Genomic DNA, 23629 nt, shown 5'->3' with positions numbered 1-23629 from the left:
TGGAAATGAATAAAAGTTAAAACGGCTTGCCATAGACACCGCCCCTAAACCTACCCATCACGTGGGTTTAGACAAATCGTACGAATTCGTACGAATTAGCCACCTTTTAATCACTCGTACAAATGGGCTATATGCACGCATAACTTCCGCGTTTGACGCAAGGATGCTCGTGCGTTTCCGGTTGGGGAGATTTAAAGCGGAGGAAAACCGAGGAAAACGGTATTATGGCAGAGTCTTCAAAATTTACTGTCCTCTCGTCTTTGAAACGAAACTTTAATACGTTTAGATGTAATTTTATATATAGTTATGTTTATTATAATAAACACAGAAGCATAAACAAAATGAGGAGTGTCTGTTTTGTCTGTTTTTGTTACTAACGTTTCTTTAGTATAGCAATAGAGTATAAAAACCAATATAAATTCTCTGTAGGCTATAGCATTGGACTCTACGATCGGCGGAAGTAATCCAGCATCCTTAGACCTTCACCGGAAATACCGCCGTGCATAGGGCATAGAGCCCATTGGTCGTGAGATAGCGTTGGATAATGAAGCAATAATGAGACAAAATCCGTTTATCATCCAGAAGACTTCAGTGTCCTCTAGTGGCCATGAGCAGAACAGCATTCAGTTTCATCCTCCTCTGGGACTCCGTTCATCCTGATGAGTTCGCATGATTTTTCGATTTCCTTTCGTAGCTCACATAATAACAGCACAATAGCAGCACAACTGTTTCCAACATTGACAATAACCGAGTATCAAATCATCATATTAGAGTGATTTCTGAAGGATCATGTGACACTGAAGACTGGAGTAATGATGCTGAAAATTCAGCTTTGATCACAGGAATAAATTACATTTTAAAATATATGAAAATAGAAAACCATTGTTTTAAATTGTAATAATATTTCACAATAGTACTGTTTATTTTGCATTTTCATTAAAAACATTGTTTCCAAACTTTTGACTGGTACTGTAAATATATATATATATAATATATATATCTCAATTCAATATACATCACTCAATTCAACTGAATAATTTGTATATCATTCATAGAAGTTTTCAGGCAGTGATGCTTCAGATCTAAATACAGCACTGAACACACGTTCAGAAAAGGCCCATCATATGCTGTTATTGAGAGATGCACATGAGATACTTTTTGCCAGACACATTTTTGCATGTCAAAATAAAGTTTCTGCATGGCAAGGAACAATTTGCCTCCATATACTAGAAATTCTACTACAAGCATCATTACAAAACATTACACGTTTTATTTTTAAACATTAAACAGTCACTATTCAAATAATTACATTTTCTTGGCTGTAGTTTATGAATTATGCGCATCACTTATTCGTCATTTATGCTATAGACACTTTAATAATTTCAGTTCAAAGCAGGCTAAAATATAGATTTAGTTCTAGTTAAAATTTCTCCTTGACAGAAGACACAACTTAGACGGTGGTGGGGTAAGTTGTGCCAGTTGATTAGGAGATTAAAAACCCACTTCTGTGGGTTTCTCATCAGGATTAATACATTTGCTAAAACAACAAAGAAATTATAATAATTCAGTTTGAAAGGCAATGAAATCAATCCAGATGCGAGAGCCGCCTCTAATGCATGTTCTAGACCTATATTCTTATATCTTAAAATGTAATTTACATAAAAATATTAGACTATCAGCACTAAATTTGGATTTAGGATCATGTGCAGATTAAACGTGTTCTTTACATTAATTAAGAATCATCAAACCAGTGCATAAGTAAACAAGATCCTCTCAGCTGTTGAGTGGACAGTGAACCTCTGGCCTGATCTGATGAAGGTTTACATGAGCGCAAGACAGCATTCTGCACACTTACATCCTGAACAACTCTAATAAATCAAGATAGATACATCATTCTAGAGTTCAAAGCAAGACGCAGACCTGAGGAACAGCAGGTCAACAACAACATGCTAAAGATTTATTTTTTACATACCTTCCAACAGGGATTCTGATCATCCGTCTTTATGAAGTTTTCTCCTCCAGTGATTCTGGTCCTTCAGCTGTGCTGAGCATCACTTTGTTTGTGGATCGTCTCTTTCCAGGGTGGAGATTCACACCATGACAACCAAAGTCCCAGGATCATTGAGCTCTCACACACGCCACGACGACTGCACATGAACGACCAGCACAAAAACAGAGACTAGAGGACTGTAGAATATACACACACACACATATATATATATACAGGTCCTTCTAAAAAAATGAGCATATTGTGATAAAGTTCATTATTTTCCATAATGTAATGATAAAAATTAAACTTTCATATTTTTTAGATTCATTGCACACCAACTGAAATATTTCAGGTCTTTTATCGTTTTAATACTGATGATTTTGGCATACAGCTCATGAAAACCCCAAATTCCTGTCTAAAAAAATTAGCATATCATGAAAAGGGTCTCTAAACAAGCTATTAACCTAATCATCTGAATCAACTAATTAACTCTAAACACCTGCAAAAGATTCCTGAGGCTTTTAAAAACTCCCAGCCTGTTTCATTACTCAAAACCGCAATCATGGGTAAGACTGCCGACCTGACTGCTGTCCAGAAGGCCATCATTGACACCCTCAAGCAAGAGGGTAAGACACAGAAAGAAATTTCTGAACAAATAGGCTGTTCCCAGAGTGCTGTATCAAGGCACCTCAGTGGGAAGTCTGTGGGAAGGAAAAAGTGTGGCAAAAAACGCTGCACAACGAGAAGAGGTGACCGGACCCTGAGGAAGATTGTGGAGAAGGACCGATTCCAGAGCTTGGGGGACCTGAGGAAGCAGTGGACTGAGTCTGGAGTAGAAACATCCAGAGCCACCGTGCACAGGCGTGTGCAGGACATGGGCTACAGGTGCCGCATTCCCCAGGTCAAGCCACTTTTGAACCAGAAACAGCGGCAGAAGCGCCTGACCTGGGCTACAGAGAAGCAGCACTGGACTGTTGCTCAGTTTTGCATGTCATTCGGAAATCAAGGTGCCAGAGTCTGGAGGAAGACTGGGGAGAAGGAAATGCCAAAATGCCTGAAGTCCAGTGTCAAGTACCCACAGTCAGTGATGGTCTGGGGTGCCATGTCAGCTGCTGGTGTTGGTCCACTGTGTTTTATCAAGGGCAGGGTCAATGCAGCTAGCTATCAGGAGATTTTGGAGCACTTCATGCTTCCATCTGCTGAAAAGCTTTATGGAGATGAAGATTTCATTTTTCAGCACGACCTGGCACCTGCTCACAGTGCCAAAACCACTGGTAAATGGTTTACTGACCATGGTATTACTGTGCTCAATTGGCCTGCCAACTCTCCTGACCTGAACCCCATAGAGAATATGTGGGATATTGTGAAGAGAAAGTTGAGAGACGCAAGACCCAACACTCTGGATGAGCTTAAGGCCGCTATCGAAGCATCCTGGGCCTCCATAACACCTCAGCAGTGCCACAGGCTGATTGCCTCCATGCCACGCCACATTGAAGCAGTCATTTCTGCAAAAGGATTCCCGACCAAGTATTGACTATTGAGTGCATAACTGAACATAATTATTTGAAGGTTGACTTTTTTATTTTTTGTATTAAAAACACTTCTTTTATTGGTCGGATGAAATATGCTAATTTTTGAGACATGAATTTTGGGTTTTCATGAGCTGTATGCCAAAATCATCAGTATAAAAACAATAAAAGACCTGAAATATTTCAGTTGGTGTGCAATGAATCTAAAATATATGAAAGTTTAATTTTTATCATTACATTATGGAAAATAATGAACTTTATCACAATATGCAAATTTTTTTAGAAGGACCTTTATATATATATACACACACACACACACACACACACACGCATACATTCCTTCATGCAAATAATTAGCCTTTACAGGACAAAAAAAAACAAATCTCATTTGAGAGTTCAAATAACCATTTATACAGAAAGGAGGCAAACTGTACAAAATGTGTGTTTTAGCATGACCATCAAAAACGTTCACACAAACTGGAAACCTCAGGATCGTTTCTGACTTTGGCAAAAAGCAACAGAAAATATTCTGTAGCATGGGACATGTACATCAAAGAAAAGAATTCAAAATTATTCTACAAGGAATATAGTTAAACTATAATTTCATCATATTTATTACCGACAACCAGAACAAACTGTGTTTAAGCTACTGAACAAACACAGAAGACCCATCAACCCCTGTGAGAGGCAAAGAGGACCTTACTTCACAATGACTATAAGCCATAAAATGTCTGGCCTGTGGGCCAGACGCTCGCTTTCAGAAACACGTCTGAGGGGAAATTAAAAAACAGGCAACAAAAACATTTATGTACAATAGAAAAATTAAAAATTGTTCTGAAAATTCTGTTGCATATAAACACTTCATAATAAATCAAATTTGCATTTGGCACATACAAACTAGAATTATATATTAAAAAAAACCTTTTACAAATCTTATTTTTTCTATGGCTGTAGTTTGTGCTCAAAAAATAGTCTAGAATGTTACACCATACACACACACAAAAAATGCACTCACATTCAAATAAATAAAGACCCAACAGATGTTTTACCCTCACAAATATTGTCCATGTCATATTTTGCATAAACAATTAAATCTATTCTTAAAAACATTAAGATGAAATATGAACCAGACATTTCTTAAGTGTTGTTCTTGAGATTCACCCAAAACTGATTGTGTAGTATCACACACTTCCCTACTATAGCAGGCGAAAAACAGCATGTGACAAAAGTAGTATGTCTGGATTCACAGGACTCATAAAAGAGGAGAGGAAAAGTCCCTGGATGACCTAATTCGTGTGTTGAGATTCTGAAGTGAGCGAACGATGGACACTTTACTATCCCATGAGGCCACAGGACAGGATCTGTGAATGACAGTGAAGTGACACAAGGTCACATGATAATAACATGGCGAATGTAGTACGTCTGGATTACATTCATACTATATAGAACACACTTTATTAGCAGTCGTGAAGTAATTACTTATTCAAAATAAGCACCTACTCGAGACGCAGCCTTTGTGTTTTAGGTCTGATTCTGAAACTTAGTTATGCGTGAATATTTAAAGGGATACTCCAATTTTTTTGGAAATAGGCTCATTTTACAACTCCCCCAGAGTTAAACTGTTGAGTTTTACCGTTTTTGAATCCATTCAGCCGATCTCCGGTTCTGGCGGTACCACTTTTAGCATAGCTTAGCATACATCATTGAAGTGGACAAGACCATTAGCATTTCTCAAAAAAAAATGACCAAAGAAACTTTACTGCCGTACCATGAATGCAGCAGGCGCAGGCACTTAGTACCGGTCACGCTTTTTACAGTCTATGTGGTCACGCTGGAAGTTACTGAGCTGGGGACTATTTTCAGGTGCTGCGTCATATCATTACACCTGCTGCACTCATGGTACGGCAGTGAAGTTTCTTGATTACTACGCAGGAATGAGAGTATAGTTCCTAGCCATATCAGCCTAAAAAATCACAACTTTACATTTTCCGTCGGTCTTAGTGCACGATGTAACTACAGAAGAGTCAAGTTTTAAATAGGAAAAATATCGAAACACTTTGGTCTTTTTTGGAGAAATGCTAATGGTCTTGTCCACTTCAATGATGTATGCTAAGCTATGCTAAAAGTGGTACCGCCAGAACCGGAGATCGGCTGAATGGATTAAAAACGGTAAAACTCAACAGTTTAACTCTGGGGGAGTTGTAAAATGAGCCTATTTCCAAAAAAAGTGGAGTATCCCTTTAATGGTTCAAAAGCTCTTTTTAACACAATGCAGCTTTTTACATATAGTAACGTACAGACCCTCTTAAATAACGACAACGCAGAACACATCAGGGAAGATCATCATTAAGATTCTTCATTATTAACCATCATGGTTGATGACCTTTGACCCTGGCTGTCCTCTTAAGATGCCATTGTGTTTTGATTCATAACAGTGTTAATTCACAAAAAGCACCTTTGGAATATTTAACAAACATCATTTTGGAATTTCTGGGAATGATTATATTCTTGTTTTGAACTATTTATGTCACCTCTGCGGATTTAATTCATACATTCACGGAGACGAAGCGCTGATGCTCCTTCAGTACCATAGAGTTCAAACAACACTTATGGGTCACACCATCATAAAACACCTTTATACAAAACTCATAAGATCACTAAACCAGCAGGACCATCAGTAACCAAATATCTGGAGCGTTGTAAATAGTTTTTCATCGTTGTTTAACGTTCAGCAAACGCATGTACGGCTCAGCAGTACCATTATTAAACGTCTAATTAAAGCGAAAAAAGAAAAGTCGTTATTCCGGGTGCCCATAACCAACGTTTTCATATGTAACATGTTTAAACCGGGAAGTAGGAAGGCCAAATGTTCACATACAGTAGCTAGTGTATGACTTCAGAAGACTGTATATAACACAAGTTATATGCATTTGAATCAAATCTGTTTTGGAGCAACTTACACAACTGGCTAGAAAACTCCAGATGGTGAAAGATGAACGCATGAAGCTGATGAAAATGTTATTTTTGGGGTGAGCTAACTCTTTAAAGTCAGTTATTTTTGTGCCCATCTGTATGTATGTACACATAAAAATGATTGTTACCAAGAGCAAAGTACAAATAAAAAGATCTTGATTGAAATAGATCCTTCGGAGATGTTTGTAAACTCTAATGAAGGCCGTGCTGTAGTTTCTTCCCTCTCACTTTCTCATAATACACTTGATTGGACACTTTCAATGTGGCCGTTTGGCGAATGGGAAAGATGGTTTCCCTCGAGCAGGGGGTGTAAGGTGTCGAGAGGGGTCAGGTCTGTGTCTGTAGTGGCACACGGCTCGTATCTCGCCTCAGTGTCAGCGGGAGACTGGCCCAACCGGTCCAGGAGGAGGGAATGAAGGTATCCGATAGGAACAGGAAGGAACGCAACAATGATGAGTGTGCTCAGGACAGCAAGCGCCCAGCCAGGATAAGGGAGATCTTCCTTAGATGCCTGAGAGGAAATGTAGGACAAAAGCAATGTTACCCATGTAAAGCCTCACATATGACAGTCCAAAAAAAAAAACTTTTTTTTTTTTTTTAAAGGAGCCATTAATTGAACTTCTAGCAAAACCTAAAAACATATTTGCATGTGTGATTTTTCTTAAGTATCATATTTGATACTTCAGGCTTTTATGGCTCATATAATGAGAATATGGAGCTCAAACACGAAGAAAAAGCCTTGATTCAGAGGATCAAACAGAGCAAAGATATGCAATTTGGTGCAGATGCTGATATTTATATGGCTAAAAAGGAAAGTAAAATTCTGATGAAATTAGACTACTTGCATAAAATGCACATAAATATCAGTCATCACTTTATATCTGGTAATAATGTCTTAGTAAGATGATATTTAAAGCTGCTGTCCGTAGCTTTTTTTGGGTTAAAAATTATCCAAAATACATATTTGATAAAATACATAACCAGCCAGTGTTCAAAACTATCTGCTTGCCTTAGCTCGATGCAAAACGGTAAGCTTGTAATAATGTTTTTAATTTTAGTGGTACTGGTGGATTTCCGCGGGAGATTCGAGCATGTCTTTGCCGTGTCGAGGGTGTTGAACTACAACCCACGTAAAGTTGATAATTCCGCGAATGACTGCAATTGCAGATTTCGAACAGAGATGGCGACAAAGAGGAAAAATGCCGGACTGCAGCTTTAAATGCTCTTTTTTTTATCAAAGCTCCGTTTTTTTTTAAACCTTTAATGCAATGCAATACAGTGACGATTGAGAGATGAACAAATAAATACTTTATTTTTTTTATTTATGTGTACATATGCGAGTATGGGTGTAGGTGTGCATATGTATATTATGTATGTATACATGCATGTATAGACATATGTGTATGTAAGGGCTAAATGTTGTCATGCATCTTAATACTGCAATGTTTTATATATGGATTTGTTTCCAATAAGGCGTTGGTGGGCCGGGCGAGGCGGGATGAGGTAGAGCAGGGGTCTCCAACACGTCGCTCGCGAGCTACCAGTAGCTCGTGGCCTGATTGGAAGTAGCTCGCCAAGGGGCCGTTCACATATCGCGTCTTTTGCGCGCTCAAGTTCATTATTTCAAATGTAGGCGCTTAGGCAAGCGCGCTCATAATTTAAGCGATGCGCTCATTTTTTTCAGGCGCAGCGAGATGAAAACGCCTCAACTTTTCAGAATGCCGTGAGCACACCGCAGGTCATGTGACAAGATCCAACCAATCAGCTTCACCCTTTCCGTAACAACATTGAAAGCTCAGTCAACATGAAGGATGGGGGTGCACCCAAACACTGCGGGTGTTTTTCTCTTCTCCGTAAATAAATCTTGTAGTAGAGCTACAGCAAGCGTTTTTCGGTGGTGGAAATCCATTAGCTACTAAAACTTCTTTGTCGTTGTGGAGAGCATACGGTTGCATAGCAACGACAGACGCCATGGGAAAATCGGACCGAATTTTACTATTAATAATAAAAGATAAGCTAATGTGCAATGTAAATGTCAGTAATTTATCTTTTTTGACTCATTCTTTTTATAAAAATGATTTAAAGGCTGAAATATGTGAGGTTTATCTTTTTATAAAACCTTTTTTGTCAAAACTTTATTTGAACTTGCACGTTAGTAGAGAACATGTTGCAAGACACTCCTTTAAAATCTGGCCATCATTTTTAATGTTATTATTTTAATGTTTATTTAAACTATTTTTTTGTTATTTGCTGGTTTTCGACATATAACTTGGTGAATTGATTTTATTTAGTAGTATTTTTTTAACAGGATTCTGTGATAACCGTGATCATTTTGGTCACTATAATCATGAAAGGAAATTTGCCATTTCCTCTATGTGATTACAGTATAATATGCAAAGTACAATTTTCTATAAAAAAAATTAATCTCTGACTCTGTTCTTTTCTCTGACATTTAAGGGTGACATATATAGGCCTACAAAAACTCTTTTAGGTCTAAAACAGTTTGGATCGCTGTTAATATGAGTTATGAGACATTATTTAAGAGATTTAAGTATTGTATTACATGAGTAGCTCTCGGCCACTTTCATTTTTAAAAAGTAGCTCTCAAATGAAAAAAGGTTGGAGACCCCTGAGGTAGACTTAGACTTAGACTTAACTTTATTTGTCATTCTCACAACACGGATGAGGGGAACGAAATAAGAACTCAGGTCTCGGTGTTGACCAACTACTTCAATAATTAATACAAATCTTAAGAAACTTCCATAAAAACATTTAAAACATAAATAAAATGCAATACTATTTCTTAAAAAGACAAAGGCATGGCAGTGTGGAGGAGTTCATTAGTCTGACCGCATCTGGGTAGAGCTTTAAGGTAGAGCTTTAATGAGAGTGAATGTATATGTGCTGTATTATCTTTCTTTGTCTCGAGGTTTCATCTCAAGGGGTTATCCTCAACAATAAATTCAATACTAAACCTTCCTCAAAAGCTTGATGATCATATTTGACTCACATTTGAATGTAATTTAAAAAAAAAATTATGTATGGATAATCAAGTAATTAAAGTTGCCGTGCCTGACTTTTTTCTCGTAAAATTGCAATTCTGACTTTTATCTCAGAATTGCGTGATATAAAGTCGTAATTGTGTGTTATAAAATCAGAATTGCGAGATGTAAACTCGCAATTGTGAGATAAAAAGTCACAATTATCCTATAAAATGAAATAAGGAAATACGGAAACAAGCTTCCATATACCAGTAAGTCTTCAACACTATAAAAGTTGCTCTTATGTTTACTTCATAAAAATCAGTGCAGATTTCACAGCAAAAAGACACGTGAAACACGAGCTAAAGGTGGACGTATTTACAATTATACTAAAAGATTCTTTACTTGCTAAAAAAGAATAAACTATCAATCAGACGACAGGATTTTCAATGAAGTTTTGATCATGTTAATAATCTATAGGTCTTAGAAAGTAGCATATATAAATATGAAACAGTAGCTTTATAGGGTTAAAGATTAAAGTAATGGTTTACTTATGATCTGACCTTTTCTCTATTCCAGGCGGTGTATGTAGGGCGATTCAGGATCATCTTTAGCAGACTGGCACCCAAGAGTCCCAGCATAGCAACTGGACACACGTACTTCCACAGGTACTTGTACACCACAGGGACCGGCCGATTCAACATCTGTCTCAGGTCCTCTAAAAACCTGCAATAAAAATACATCTTGTACATGCATTCAAGCAGATAACGAAACACTTGTACTCGAGCACTGAGAGTCTGCGGTACCTGTCGGCTCCGTAAACCCAGGCCACGCTGAAGGTCTGAAAGATGACAACGATGATGAGCGGGAGTGTGGCGGAGTAATCATCAAACATTGCCACAAAGTAGTTCCCACAGCGCTGAGTGAACATTAGACCGATCAGAAAGCCCAACGCACAGCTGCACACTGACAGAGAGAGAAAAACACAACACAAAGATTAAACACACCACTCATATTCAACCTACGGCAATACTGAACTTAAACCCAAATATAGGAAACGTACATCAAATATAAACACAAGAACAACAGAACAATTCACTTCCATGTTTAATGGAAGTCAAAACGGTGTGTTACCTGTGAAGATGAGTTTGTGATTGCGTAGTGTCTTAAAGGTGTCTGTTAGCGGCGTCAGTATTCCGGCCATGGTGCCGAACATAGTGGACAATCCCAGATTGAGCAGCATGAGGAAGAACAGCACCGACCAGAACGGACTCCAGGGAAACAACGTCATGGCTTCTGTGAACGCTATGAACGCTAAACCCGTTCCCTCAACACCCTGAGAGAGAGAAACAAGATCATCACCTTAAATGATAGTCACTTTAGAAATGGTGGATAACTAGAGAAATAGCCTTTTAAGATTTTATTCATCTCCATTACTTCTTTAGATCTAGAGATCATATTCTTGATGCCCCCTACCATAGAAACCACCCAGAACATTCTAGCAATGCCCTAGCAACCACCCAGAAGATTCCAGCACTGCTCTAGCAACCTGCAAAACATTCCAACATTGCCGTAGAAACCACCCCAAACATTCCAGCATTGCCCTAGCAACCACCAAGAACATTCCATTAATGCAAATGTATTGCGAGTTTTGCATTACTTGCATTTTCATCAGAAAATGTCATTCTATATAATGTATATTTTGCGTACTTGTTTCAGTTCTTCCTCCAGGCTGCAGGCGGTGATGTTGTAATCGGGGATCTTCAGATGCTGGCCCTCACTCCTGTACCAGTGTTCATACTCATTCAGTGTGAGGTTCTCCACATTTGAAGCATTTATGGCCTTCAGATTACTGCAACAAACACAACCATTCATCTGAGCATCTTAAAGATTCAGTCAAATATATTAAAAGTAGTGCTGTCAAACGATTAAAATATTTAATCGCGATTAATCGCATTAATGTCAGTTAACTCGCGATTAATCGCACATTTTTATCTATTCTAGATGTCTCTTGATTTCTTTTTGTCCCATTATTTTTCCCCATTTTAATGCTCTTATCAACATGGAAAAGTGGATCGGCTTGCTTTCTGCAAATGTTTTTTATAGAAAACAGCATTGGCATATACTGTGTTCAATTTCACACTAACATTCTCACTTGGAGCAAATAATCTCTCACACAATGTAACACTGTCCATCAATAAAAGGGTGAAAGAAATACTGACGAGGTCCTGATATTGACGAGGGGGCGGAGGATTCGCATCAGCTGTGTGTGTGTGTGTGTGTGTGTGTGTGCTTGGCCATCAAGTGGTGTTTCAGACTGGACGAGCTGCGATGATGATAGCTCAGTTCACAACGACAAAACACACAGATCACTTTGGTCTCGTCAATGGAACCATTTGGCAACTTTTTAAAAGTAAACTTTCCATTCAGAATCTTATTGGCATCCATTTCGGCGTCTCGCGCTCGTCATCCACTCAAAATGTAACATTAACCTACTATTAGGCCGGCTCGCAAGCCCAAACAAGTGTGTGCGGCGTGCCTGTTGTTTTGTTTACGGTCTAGCTAGATCCGCTTGAACTCTTAAAACGTCTTCGGACGGCGCAAGCCATTGAAATGAATGGGTTTCATAGCGCAGCGCCGCGTCCTGTTGCAAAAGCATCTGAAAAAAACTACAAAGTTTGCTAGGCCAAAAAGACCGTTAATCGCGCGATAAAAAAATGAACGCCGTTAATAACTGACAGCCCTAATTAAAAGCATTCAATAAATTTCACCATCGTTAAAGGTACATAACCATTTTATTGCTTTGTAGCAACATTACACGTTAGTCATTTTATAAGACCTATTTGCAAAGCTATAATTTATTAAAATACAGTATGTTTGAGGATCAAACAATCCCAAATCATTTGTGTGTAACTTGCATACTGACCGTTTGACACAGTTAGTGGCGATGGTTTTGGCTCTGAAGCCCAGCACAGCAAACACCACCAGCGAGGCCAGCACAGACGTCAGGAAGTTGACGGCAGACACGGTGAACGCGTCGCGATGGCAGTTGTTGTTCCGCGGGTTGTAGGAAGAGTAGGCGATCACAGAACCGAAACCCAAACCCAGAGCGAAGAAGACCTGAGTCGCCGCCTGGCGCCACACCTGAACATCAGCCCAGATCTCCAGCTGAGAGAAACACCACAGCAGAAGTGGCTTTAAACTCACTCAGGGAAACTGATTGTGAACTGCTTCCAAGTTACACGATCAAAATAATAATATTTTTAAAAAGAGATCCATTTTAATTAGTTTTGTCAAACTTTTGGTAATTGAAATGAAATAAAATATAAATATTTAATGAAAAATTTAAGTCTTAGCAATTAAAAAGAAAAAGAAAAGAAAAAAAGTGTAAAATAAAGTACTAAACCTACAGAACAAAAAAAATAATATTATATATATATATATATATATAATAGAAATGACAAAAGCACAGAAAGTTACTAAAACCAAACGAAAACGAAAACTGAAAATATACAAAAAAGCAATTTAAAATATTAATAAATACTATATTGGTAGATAAATAATTCTAAAGCAATACTGATTTAAATTAATAACATAACAAAACAGAGAGAAGACACTTCTTATGGACTAGGGATGTCGCCGTACCAAAATTCCAGTAGTCGGTACCGATACCATTAAAATTTTACGGTTCTCTGTACCAATTTCGTTACCACAGCAAAATCAGTTTGAACAATTTTTCCAATTTATTTAACTATTTGAAAAAAAAATATTAAATTGATTTCAATTACTTTATTATTTATGACGATACATTTATGAAAGCATTGAAGGCTACATATTGTTTAAATAAAAAATATTGATGATATTGAGAAATATTGCTTGTAAAAAAATCAAGTGAAAATAAGCAACCTTCTATGCACACATTATTATTATTAGTAGTAGTAGTATTTTTAATTAATGGAGACGTAGTTAAAGGAGCTGTATGTAAGATTGTGGCCAAAACTGGTACTGCAATCACTGTCAAATTACTGTAGAGCGGTGTATCCCCTCCCCCTCCTCCCTGACTCGAGGTTGCCAGATAGGCTGCAGGATCCCGCAGGAACGTGACGAGCTGCAGCTGTGGTAACTAGAGCAGAGCTGGCAACCCGGATGCCGCAACACTACTGACTTCGTGATTGGTAGATAGGTGGAGGGTGGAGCATCAGACCAAAACACAACATGACAACATCAACATCAGTTGAGGGCTGCAACTGCACTTTTTAAATGACAATATGCTGGCCGGACAACTGTTGTCAGTGATATAAGTATTTGAAATGTACATAATTTCTTAATGTTTAGATACATATCAGGGCCATTTTATGATGAATTGAAATACATTTCTTACATACAGCTCCTTTAAATCTATTGTACAGTAGCCTACTATAAGTAGCCTATTTCTGTCAAACTTTTATTTTGACAGGTTGCCGTGAAGACCTTTGAGTTTCTGTGTGTATATGATATGACGATAGTTTTTCTCAAATTAAACGGTAAAATGCTCATGAAGTGACTCTCGGAGATGAATTGAATCATGAATCATGCCATCATATCGTGAGGCAGCAGACTGAAAACAGCGCGAGCGTCACTCGTGCTTCAGTGTGTGTGTGTGTGTGTATGTGTGTAACGTTAAATGAAACCGCGGGTCTGCGCCGTTCATTCACACAGAGACAAGCAGATTGTCTCAGCGCGCCGCTTTCATGAAGAGGACGCAACTTCACGCCCATCGTGCATGCATGCGTATCCAGAACCGGGTTTCCCCGGGTATTCGGTACCACCGGAACTTGGTACCGTGACGTTTAATTTTTTTTAGTACCGACTTGGTACCGAAGTACCGAATATTTTGACAACACTATTATGGACTATGGTGTCTAATCAATAAATCCTGCCCATATTCTGGAGCTCAACTCAACATCTACGTACTCTGGGGTAAAACATGAATTTGATGCCCTCAGACGCTCCGTCCAGCGTCACGCCTCTGATCAGGAAACACAGCAGCACCACGTACGGAAACACCGAGGAGAAATACATCACCTGCACACATCAATATCACCACATAATCAAATTACAACACACAATAAACACAAAGAAAGTTTGATTTAAGCAGCTTGCAATTTTTTTAATTATTGCATTTTTTAAATCAAACTTTTTTTGCATTTAAAAAAATAATTTCATAGAAAATATTTTTTTTAATTACAAAAATTGCATTTTAAATCAAACTTTCTTTTTTATTATTTTTCATAGAAATAGTAAAAACTTTTTTTTTTATTATAATTATCTCTTAAATACTTATTGCATGTTTTTTTTTTAATCAAACTTTTAAATAATTACTTTGCATATAAACAGTACCTTTTATAACACTAATGTTACACTCACTCACAGTACCTTGCCGGTAGATTTGATGCCCTTGTACATGCCCAGACAAACGATGAACCAAGCGGCCAGCAAACATCCAGTGATGATGAAGTTGAACTCTCCCGTTTCATTAATGGAGTCGGTGATGTCCAGAGCTTTACGGTACCAGAAATACGACGTGGGAGAGCTGGCGGCACATTCCTTCACTGGGTATAAACAACAAATACATATCCATTTTCTTTTTTTAAAGTCACATTTCTGGCATTAGTTCCTCATATTTAATCTCTCAATCTCAAGTGAGAATTGCTAAAATTGTATCTTGCATAACAAGCCACGTTTCCATCACAGATATTTTCTAAATTTCGATTAAAAACTATTGTGAAATGACGGTGTTTCCATTCACCGATGTTATGCGGCTAAAACGCGATAAGTCATGGCAAAGGATGTTGGTAGGTTCACATATATTCCAGCCACCGCACTAGCATTATTTTTAATGGAAGGAGATATAGGCGTGTTATCCAAGCATTAATGGCAAGGAAAGCCCTTTATACTTGGTGTTTCTCTCTCATATCTGCTTCAAGGTCTTGATAAATTGCAGCATTTCATTGTTGTTCAGAATACAGTTTTCCTGTGACACTTTGTCTTTTATGAGTTTAAAGGCACACTATGCAGGAATTCCGTTTTTGTCAAACAGCGACCCCTAGAGTCGCTGTGGAGTACTTGTATGTAACGTTACTGTCGTAAATACCACTCACGCAGAGCGTCTCTGCACTCACAGCCTGATACCCCTTTGAAGCTGTTATATTAAGGTACAAATCTTGCATAGTGTGCATTTTTTGCATTAAATAAGAGATCTAGCGCTAAAATGTTTTTGAACTCAAGCTGAGGAGCGCTCGCATCCGCTGCTATCAGTGTCATGGATACATAGTGTCTTATGTGGCGGCGCGCGCGCAGTCTTCACTCGGACGTGCTCTTCAATCTATCGCCATTGCAGAGACTCTCTATTCATTCCGGTGAAATCACAAAATAAAATTCACAAAAACGTGTCCCTGCTTGATATAGACTGTAACCACTGATGAACATATTCAGTTTTGATGAGAGAGAAAAAACTTAGAACCTGTGCCCTCTGACACGCTTGGCAAAAGATCTACCACTAGACCATTAAAGGACTCAAACAAAACTTGCGGATTGATGCATTTATTTACGGGTTGAGCAGAGAGGCTCATTCTGTTTTCTTTTTCCTAGTCTCTTCCGACCGCGTTTTCTTTCCTTTTTCCATCGTCGAGTATCACGTCTGAAATGCGCGCAAGTGTCTTCATGCTTCATGTTGTGGTTGATGTGTGTGACGTCGTTGCCGTAAAGCATGTCGTGATTCTCGCGAGATTTGTCGGGGGAACTCCTCTCAAACTTTTATTGCTGTTTTTTCCAGCGATGTCCCCCCCCCCCCCCGAAGCAATACTACCAGGATGATTCGCCCTACTATGAGTTTGTTTACCACCGAAATGACTTTGAAGCTGTTATCAGGCATGTGATTGGCTAAGGACAAAAAAGCAGGAAAATATACCGATAAATATTCCGCAAAGTGAGAGCAAATGTTCAGTCAAAGTCAAAGCTAAATATAGTCTTCACTGTATAAATTATACATTGATTCTTATTAAAGCTACTATTAAAGTTCTCAGTCAAGAGCAGTGAGTGATTTCCTCTGTGTTTTGTTTTTTTATTAACATTAAATAGATAGTTCTCCCAAAAATTTTAATTGTCATCATTTACTCTCTCAAGTTGTTTTAAACCTGAATAAGTTTCTTTCTTCTGTTGAAGTTATTTGGAAGAATGAGGGTAACCAAACAGTTGATGTACCCCAGTGATTTCCATAGTATATTTTTCCCTATGGAAGTCAATGGGGACCAGCAACTGTCTGGTTACCCACATTCTTCAAAATATCTTCTTTTGTGTTCAGCACAAGAAATAAATTAATACAGCTTTGGAACAACATTACAGTGAATAAATAATGACAGAATTTTTATTTTTGGGTCAACTATCCCTTTAAGGACAAGCGGCAGCATGTTTATTATTAGGGCTACTGTCTCTTTAAGACCTGTACGCGACGCGTCTAATATACACGCGCATTTGACAAGCAGATTTCTCTCAATTTTCTCGGTTTGCTTTCAGTTTAGACATAACCAACTTTCCTTATGTAAACCTTGTGTGTATTTGAGAGTATTAGCGAAATAAAACTCGAAAGATAACTTAGTCCAGTAACCAGGTGCTGTTAGACAGGCTTTTAGTGCATGTGCGCGCTCAGTAAAGCGCATGTTAGAACAGCGCATCAGCAGTGAATGACATGTTTAACCGGCAAGGCTTTAAAGCACATGCAAATAATGAACTTTTGTGAACTCACTGAACTGATGTGGCCGTTCCTCTGCGTTAACATTTGATATGAGTATTTGTCGCGTTGTACACTAATGCTGTTGAGACGGGGGCGCCAGAACTGCAACTGATAGAATGCACGATATACATATTTCTACAAAAGCAGTCAGCAGCTTGCTTGGAGCAAAGATCATAGCGCAAATTTGAACTATATCGATATATCGCCCAGCCCTACTGGTGGCCTAACGGCGATGTTCTTGTCAACTGACAACGATACCACTGTAGCGCGAGAGCGACTGAGGTACGAAATTGAGCAGGTGAACAAGCTGAACGCAAATACGTCCTTAGCTTTTCACCCCCCCCCCCCCCCCACAAAAAAATCACATCCCTGTGTTATATTAAGGTACAATTCTTGCATAGTGTGCCTTTAAAAAACAACTCTCTCGTCTTCTGTCCAAACATACCGCAACATCTTTAAAGAACGATCGACTTTTATGTACGTCAGGTGACCTGTAAATGCTCAAAAACTTTTTCCATTTCAGTTTAGCGAAATATTCCTTTTTAGAATTGCCTGAAAAAGCACCTCATGCGAGCGTAAAAACTGTTTTGCGATATATGTGAGTTTTTGCGAAATTGACGCGTTTCCATTCCATTTTAATTTGCGCTATTTGAAGGGCAATGGAAAAGTGGCAACACACACTCCAAATCCTCACCAGTGATGTTCCCTTCTGTTGGACATTTTTCCCATGGTAGAGTATACTGGAAAGAATTTCCCAAGTAAAAGATACTCCAACCGATGATGACGTTATAATACAGAGCTACAAAGAAACACACCTGGGAAATAAAAAGAGAGAAAAAAGAAAACCAATGAGCATTAAATTCAATAACTTGTGTATTTTGTGCAAGTCTGCTAATTATGTTCACAATTTCAGAGTTTTATTTTCTGCAAAGCATGTACCAGTGCAATCGGCCAATAACGCTAGAGATTACTCACCACACAGCTGGAGTAGCCAATGCCAACCAGTTTTGGAGAAATGTGTCTCCAGACGCCGATGCTGCCCTGTCTGATGCTCTGACCGGCCGCCAACTCCAGGAAAAACAACGGCACTCCAACCAGCGCCATCAACACCACATACAGCAAGATGAACGCTCCTGATACACATGACAATGTTTGAAACAAAACAATTATTAAAGTCCCCCTGTGGTGAAGATCCAGCTTTTAATGTAGTTTATATGTCTATGTGGTGTTTTTAATACGCTTTAAGGCAAACCATGTGTGAATTCATAAGTCGACAGCATTGCTGAGTATTTTCTCCTTAAAACTGCAGTCTGGATAATTTAGATCGGTCGTGGGCCCTGTGTCTCGTCTGGTTGCCCGTTGACGGCAACATTGCCCAGCAGCATTGCTCAAAAAGTTGCCCTGTGTATCATCACCTTTTCTGTTCACCTGAGAGAACCTGCCGAAGCCTCCCTCCACTGCTTGTTTGGGAGGGTTATTTGCTGGCTGACCAACACCCCACCCCTCCTGTGATCCATGGTTTGACTGTAGGCCTGTGTGTATTCAGAGCCACTGAGCAACGGACTTTCAAAATAATAATAAATAAAAAAAAACTGCGTTAATTAAAGCTGCTGTCCGTAGCTTTTTTTGGGTTAAAAATTATCCAAAATACATATTTGAGAAAATACATAACCAGCCAGTGTTCAAAACTATCCGCTTGCCTTAGCTCGATAGAAAACGGTAAGCTTGTAATAATGTTTTTAATTCCAGTGGTACTGGTGGATTTCCGCGGGAGATTCGAGCATGTCTTTGCGTCATTACGTCACATCTGTACACACACATCTGTACACACACATCTGCACACACACATAAAGAAGAGTCTCGGCTAGTATAAGCTATATTGCGTGTGAGGATGTTGGAGGTGGAGATTTATAGCCTTTTCTCACAGCACTTGATATAATTAAACTTATCAATTTGATGGCGGATCCAGAAAGGTTCAAACGACGATCACCAGTGACAACAGATTCACCCGCTGTAAAATGCAAAAGACTTCGTTCGGACTTCGGAGTGGCTACAGAAAACTCAGAACTAGAACAAAAGTGGATGTTACTCTTACTTGTTCAGATTACATTTTCCGGTGAAAATTATTATGTTGGTCATACTTCCAAAAAGAATAATCTGTGATTCTGAATGCCAGTATCCACACCGGCGGTGACTGACAGCCTCACACTCTCCTCAAACATTGTGTTCATCCGCGCTGTGCCATGTTGAGGGTGTCGAAGTACAACTCACGTAAAGTTGATAATTCCGCAAATGACTGCAAATGCAGGTTTCGAACAGAGATGGCGACAGAGAGGAAAAACTGCGGACTGCAGCTTTAATAAATGCGTTATGCCCAGCCCTAATTTAAATGTGTAATTTTGGTGATCAATGATGAGTTGTAAAGGGATAGTTCACTTTGAAATTAATTGTTGGTATGTTTTAGCTTACCTCAAGGGCATCCAAGATGTAGGTGTCTTTGTTTCCGCAGTAGTTTCAATTTTGATATTTTTAGGTCAAACCGTTCTTGTCTGTCAGTCATATAATGCAGGTCTATGGTCACCACCTCAAAGAGCATGCACAGAGAAGTCCAAATTAAACATGATTTAATGACTCGTAAATGTAAGTACACATTGATGGCCTAAGACACGAAACGAGCGGTTTGTGTGAGAAAACGAACAGTATTTATATAGTTTTTACAGCTTGCAAACACAGCCACGTCCAAGTGATCTGAGGGCGCGGGCGCTTCGGTCTTTTCCGGAAAGCGCCGGAAGTGATCTCTCGCGCATGTACGTCACTCATTGTTTACACAGAACAGAGATTGTATTATTAATAACAATTGTATGAGTGACGTACACGCGCGAGAGATCACTTCCGGCTGTTTAATTTGGACTTCTCTGTGCATGCTCTTTGAGGTGGTGACCATAGACCTGCATTATATGACTGACAGACAAGAACGGTTTGACCTAAAAATATCAAAATTGAAAATACTGTAGACACAAAGACACCTACATCTTGGATGCCCTTGAGGTAAGCTAAAACATATCAAAAATTAATTTCAAAGTGAACTATCCCTTTAAGGGATAAAATGATTGACTACAGGGGGACTTTAAATATAAGCCTGGATAGTCTTTGCATAATCAAACCCATCTCCTCCTCACTCACCTCCTCCGTTCTGATGGCAGAGGTACGGGAACCTCCACACGTTTCCCAATCCCACACTGAATCCGACCTGAGCGAGGAAATATTCCACTTTACTGTCCCAGCCGTCTCGGGCCGTTTCCAGCGTGACCGCCTGCTCGACCCCTGAGCCCAGATCAGCCTCGTCCCGCTGGCCGTCTCCAGGTAACGGGGGTTTCTCTGACGTCATCTGAGAGAGAAACAGAAGCTTGTTTTCATATTCAAATAAATCACACATAAAGCCACGGCGCTGCTTTGAAGACTGGACTTTGTTAGAAAATATGCTGCTATAAAAATCTATCTTATCTTGCCAATTCAGACATAAAACTGCTCCCTGTCAGACTGCTACTGAAGTTCACTTCTGCCCGAGTAATCAGTCCAAACAAACGATGGAGTAAAAACTACATGAGAAGTGTTGATGTGAATTGCGATTATCGGATATGGATTTTAAATCGGCGCAATTTGATTACAAAATGCAACGTGAAGCCAAAGCACTCAAGGTTCAATTGATTTTTTCATTTGCATTTTTACAAATATTTGTAGCTATTCAGGTTACTGTATAAAGGCAATTATGACATACAATGAAACAACAGCTTGATCTAAATTTATAGCATAAGTTCTTTCAAAATACAAATTACAACATACTACTGCATACTAATAATAAATGTACTATTGCTATCATCAACAAAAATTATAAAAAGACTAGTTTTAATAATAATGATAACATAATCAAGTGGTTTAGGATCCAAAACAGAACAGTAAAAAATGTAGAATAAAATGGACCTTAAAGAGATGAGCCCACTTTCAAAGTCAAAAACAGCCTAAATGCAAAAAAACTAATGTAAAATCATTACACTCTTCAATGTCAGGAAACCAATTTTAAAATTCCCTGACATTAACATCACCATGGTGAAGGTGTACAGGCGCATGCGCAGTTTCCAATCCTGACAGCAAGAAACAGTGTCTAACTGTCGCTTTAAAACCACTCTAAAACAAGTATTCAATTGAATATGTGCAAAAATAAGCTCTTTAGTGCAGTATGAATCAAAAACCAAACGCTGTTTGGAGATATCTAACACCGCAGAGCCAATAAAGCAGTTTAACCAGTCAAAGATCAGCCGGTGCATCTCATATGCAACTAAAATGAAATAATTATCAATATATGCGTCCATATTGGCATGTAAATCCATTAAACTTAGTATTAATGTCCTTCATGAATATATAGTAAATATATGCATTAATACAAACCTCTGCTGCTGCTCCGTCTTTGATTCTTTCGGGCTCTCACGCGCACGTGTTAATGAGTTATGGCGCGCGCTATTGTCACCGGCACACGCGTGCGGCTCAAATCCTCTGAAGAAATCACTTTACAGCTTCCCTAACCGAACCGTACACATACAAACTACATGAATAATGATTGACGTATCGAGGAACTAAGAACCACGCTAATTTTTGCCCGCGTTTTACTCTTCCGTAGTGGTTGTGGGCACTGGGCAGAGCCGTTGAGGTTGTGGGTTTACGGAACCTCAGGCAACGCCCATCCTCCGCGCGCGCTTCCGCCCATGTTTATAAGGCCCCGCCCACTTGAAGACGCTCGAGGCTTTAAGTTATAAAAATGTATTATAAAAAATCATAGTATTAATCGCGAAAGATTACAAAAGTACTTTAGTGTTAGGCTACTCTTAGTTCTTTTTATTTCGTTAGTTATTACTACACATTTATCCTATATCTTCTAATGCACACAACAAAGTTTCACTTTGTTTTTCCTTGCAACTCATCGTTTACCATCAGTCAGTATAGGCCTATTTCTAGAGTAATCATCTACATCTATAATAGCTAAATTATTTATTATATATTTTTATTATGGTTTTTCATATCCTGGACCGTGTGGCTCTGCGTTTCCTTCAGAAATGATGACTGATGCAATAAGTAAGAAAATTACACCAAGATTGAAAGAACCAACAGGTGGCGCTGTCAGGTCGTGACGCGCTTAACATATTATTTTACTGTCAAAGTGACCCAACTGACACAAAACTATTCTCATATGATGTAAAGAAGCCTTGCCAGGGTAAATAATAGCCTTAAATTATTTCAAATTATTCAAAAGACTCATTAGCAACATACAAACTACATAGATATTGTCTGACAATTTTTGACATTTTAAAACTGCGTTTGTCTGCTGTGTAAATTTCATACGATTTAATAAGTGAATCACAATAATCAACCATCTTTGTTATAACATACCATCTTGTGACTGATAATGTAGCAGATTCCTCTACGAGATCGTTGACCTCTGCAGATCAGACATTCAAACTAAAGAAATTATCCAAGACTTTTCAAATTCAGCTGAAATGTCAGGACCCAATGGATCAATAAAGCAATAAAAATAAGTCGGGACTAAACGATTCTTTACATTTTAAAGTACAGCTGCTGTTTCAGCCCAGTAGAGAAAGTTCATTCCTCCTCTGGGGTTTATTTTGCCACGTTGTTGAGTCCTTTCAGATTTCAGCTGTCAATCTCAAGTAAGAACCGCCCAACACCAGACCAAACCACCAAACACAGCCAGGCCCCGCCCAACACCAGACCAAACACAGCCAGGCCCCGCCCAACACCAGACCAAACACAGCCAGGCCCCGCCCACTATGCTGTGCTTCAGGACTCATGCACGGGACAGCATGGGGAAAACTGCACAGAGCTGGGCAGATATGACCTCAAAGCTAACAAACAGACGAAAAGCCTCAGACTAAAATTTCATTGACTATTTCAACTAAAGGGGATATATAGTAAAATAAGTTACTTTAAAAAAAAAAGTTACTTTAAAAAGTAATGCATTATAATGGTATACCACCATTTTGCGTCACTTCCTAAAAACATTGTGTTACTTTGTTACTTTTTATGGAAAGTAATGCATTATGTTACTTTTTCTCCTTTGCTTGGCTTGCTTGTTTGTTTTTAATAACTAAAAAAAGTTATATTTTTGGCAAATGTAAAGGCCCTTTCACACCAAAAGTGAAATGAATAAGCATCAGGCTGACGGAAAGGCAAATTCACGTCTGTACTAGACTAACCTTTCAGAAAGTTCAACACTACAGCAAATGTGATGTTCATCTAAAGTCATTTTTGCTTATATGGTTGAATTGGATCATCGAAGGTCAGCAGCAAAATACATTGCTTAATAAAGTGAGAT

At 38.7% G+C, this 23629-nt stretch overlaps 1 protein-coding gene across 1 annotated transcript; it reads right to left on the bottom strand.

Moving 5' to 3' along the window:
- Positions 1–6571: 6571 nt before the first annotated feature.
- slc6a16b (solute carrier family 6 member 16b) lies at positions 6572–22929 on the bottom strand. The gene is made up of 12 exons (XM_056263689.1): positions 22687–22929; positions 20428–20632; positions 18220–18377; positions 17939–18059; positions 14889–15064; positions 14427–14537; positions 12400–12641; positions 11184–11325; positions 10608–10809; positions 10280–10439; positions 10037–10199; positions 6572–7003 (listed from the first exon to the last, which is right to left on the bottom strand). Exons 1-12 carry the CDS (start codon positions 22687–22689, stop codon positions 6725–6727), a joined length of 1962 nt encoding a protein of 653 aa, XP_056119664.1. The 5' UTR covers positions 22690–22929; the 3' UTR covers positions 6572–6724.
- Between the last annotated feature and the right edge of the window lie 700 nt (positions 22930–23629).

Source organism: Rhinichthys klamathensis, unplaced genomic scaffold (assembly GCF_029890125.1).
Source record: "Rhinichthys klamathensis goyatoka isolate OS25496 unplaced genomic scaffold, OSU_Roscu_1.1 h1tg000209l_1, whole genome shotgun sequence".
Classification (NCBI taxonomy): Eukaryota; Metazoa; Chordata; class Actinopteri; order Cypriniformes; family Leuciscidae; genus Rhinichthys; species Rhinichthys klamathensis.
The sequence above is the reverse complement of the archived record's forward strand: the minus strand, read 5'-3'. Positions and strand labels throughout refer to the sequence as shown.

Coding starts and splice junctions, on each gene's coding strand:
- slc6a16b (XM_056263689.1), bottom strand. Junction 18,378..20,427: donor CTGCCATCAGAACGGAGGAG/GTGAGTGAGGAG, acceptor CATGTGTATCAG/GAGCGTTCATCTTGCTGTAT. Junction 7,004..10,036: donor CCGCCTGGAATAGAGAAAAG/GTCAGATCATAA, acceptor ATTTCCTCTCAG/GCATCTAAGGAAGATCTCCC.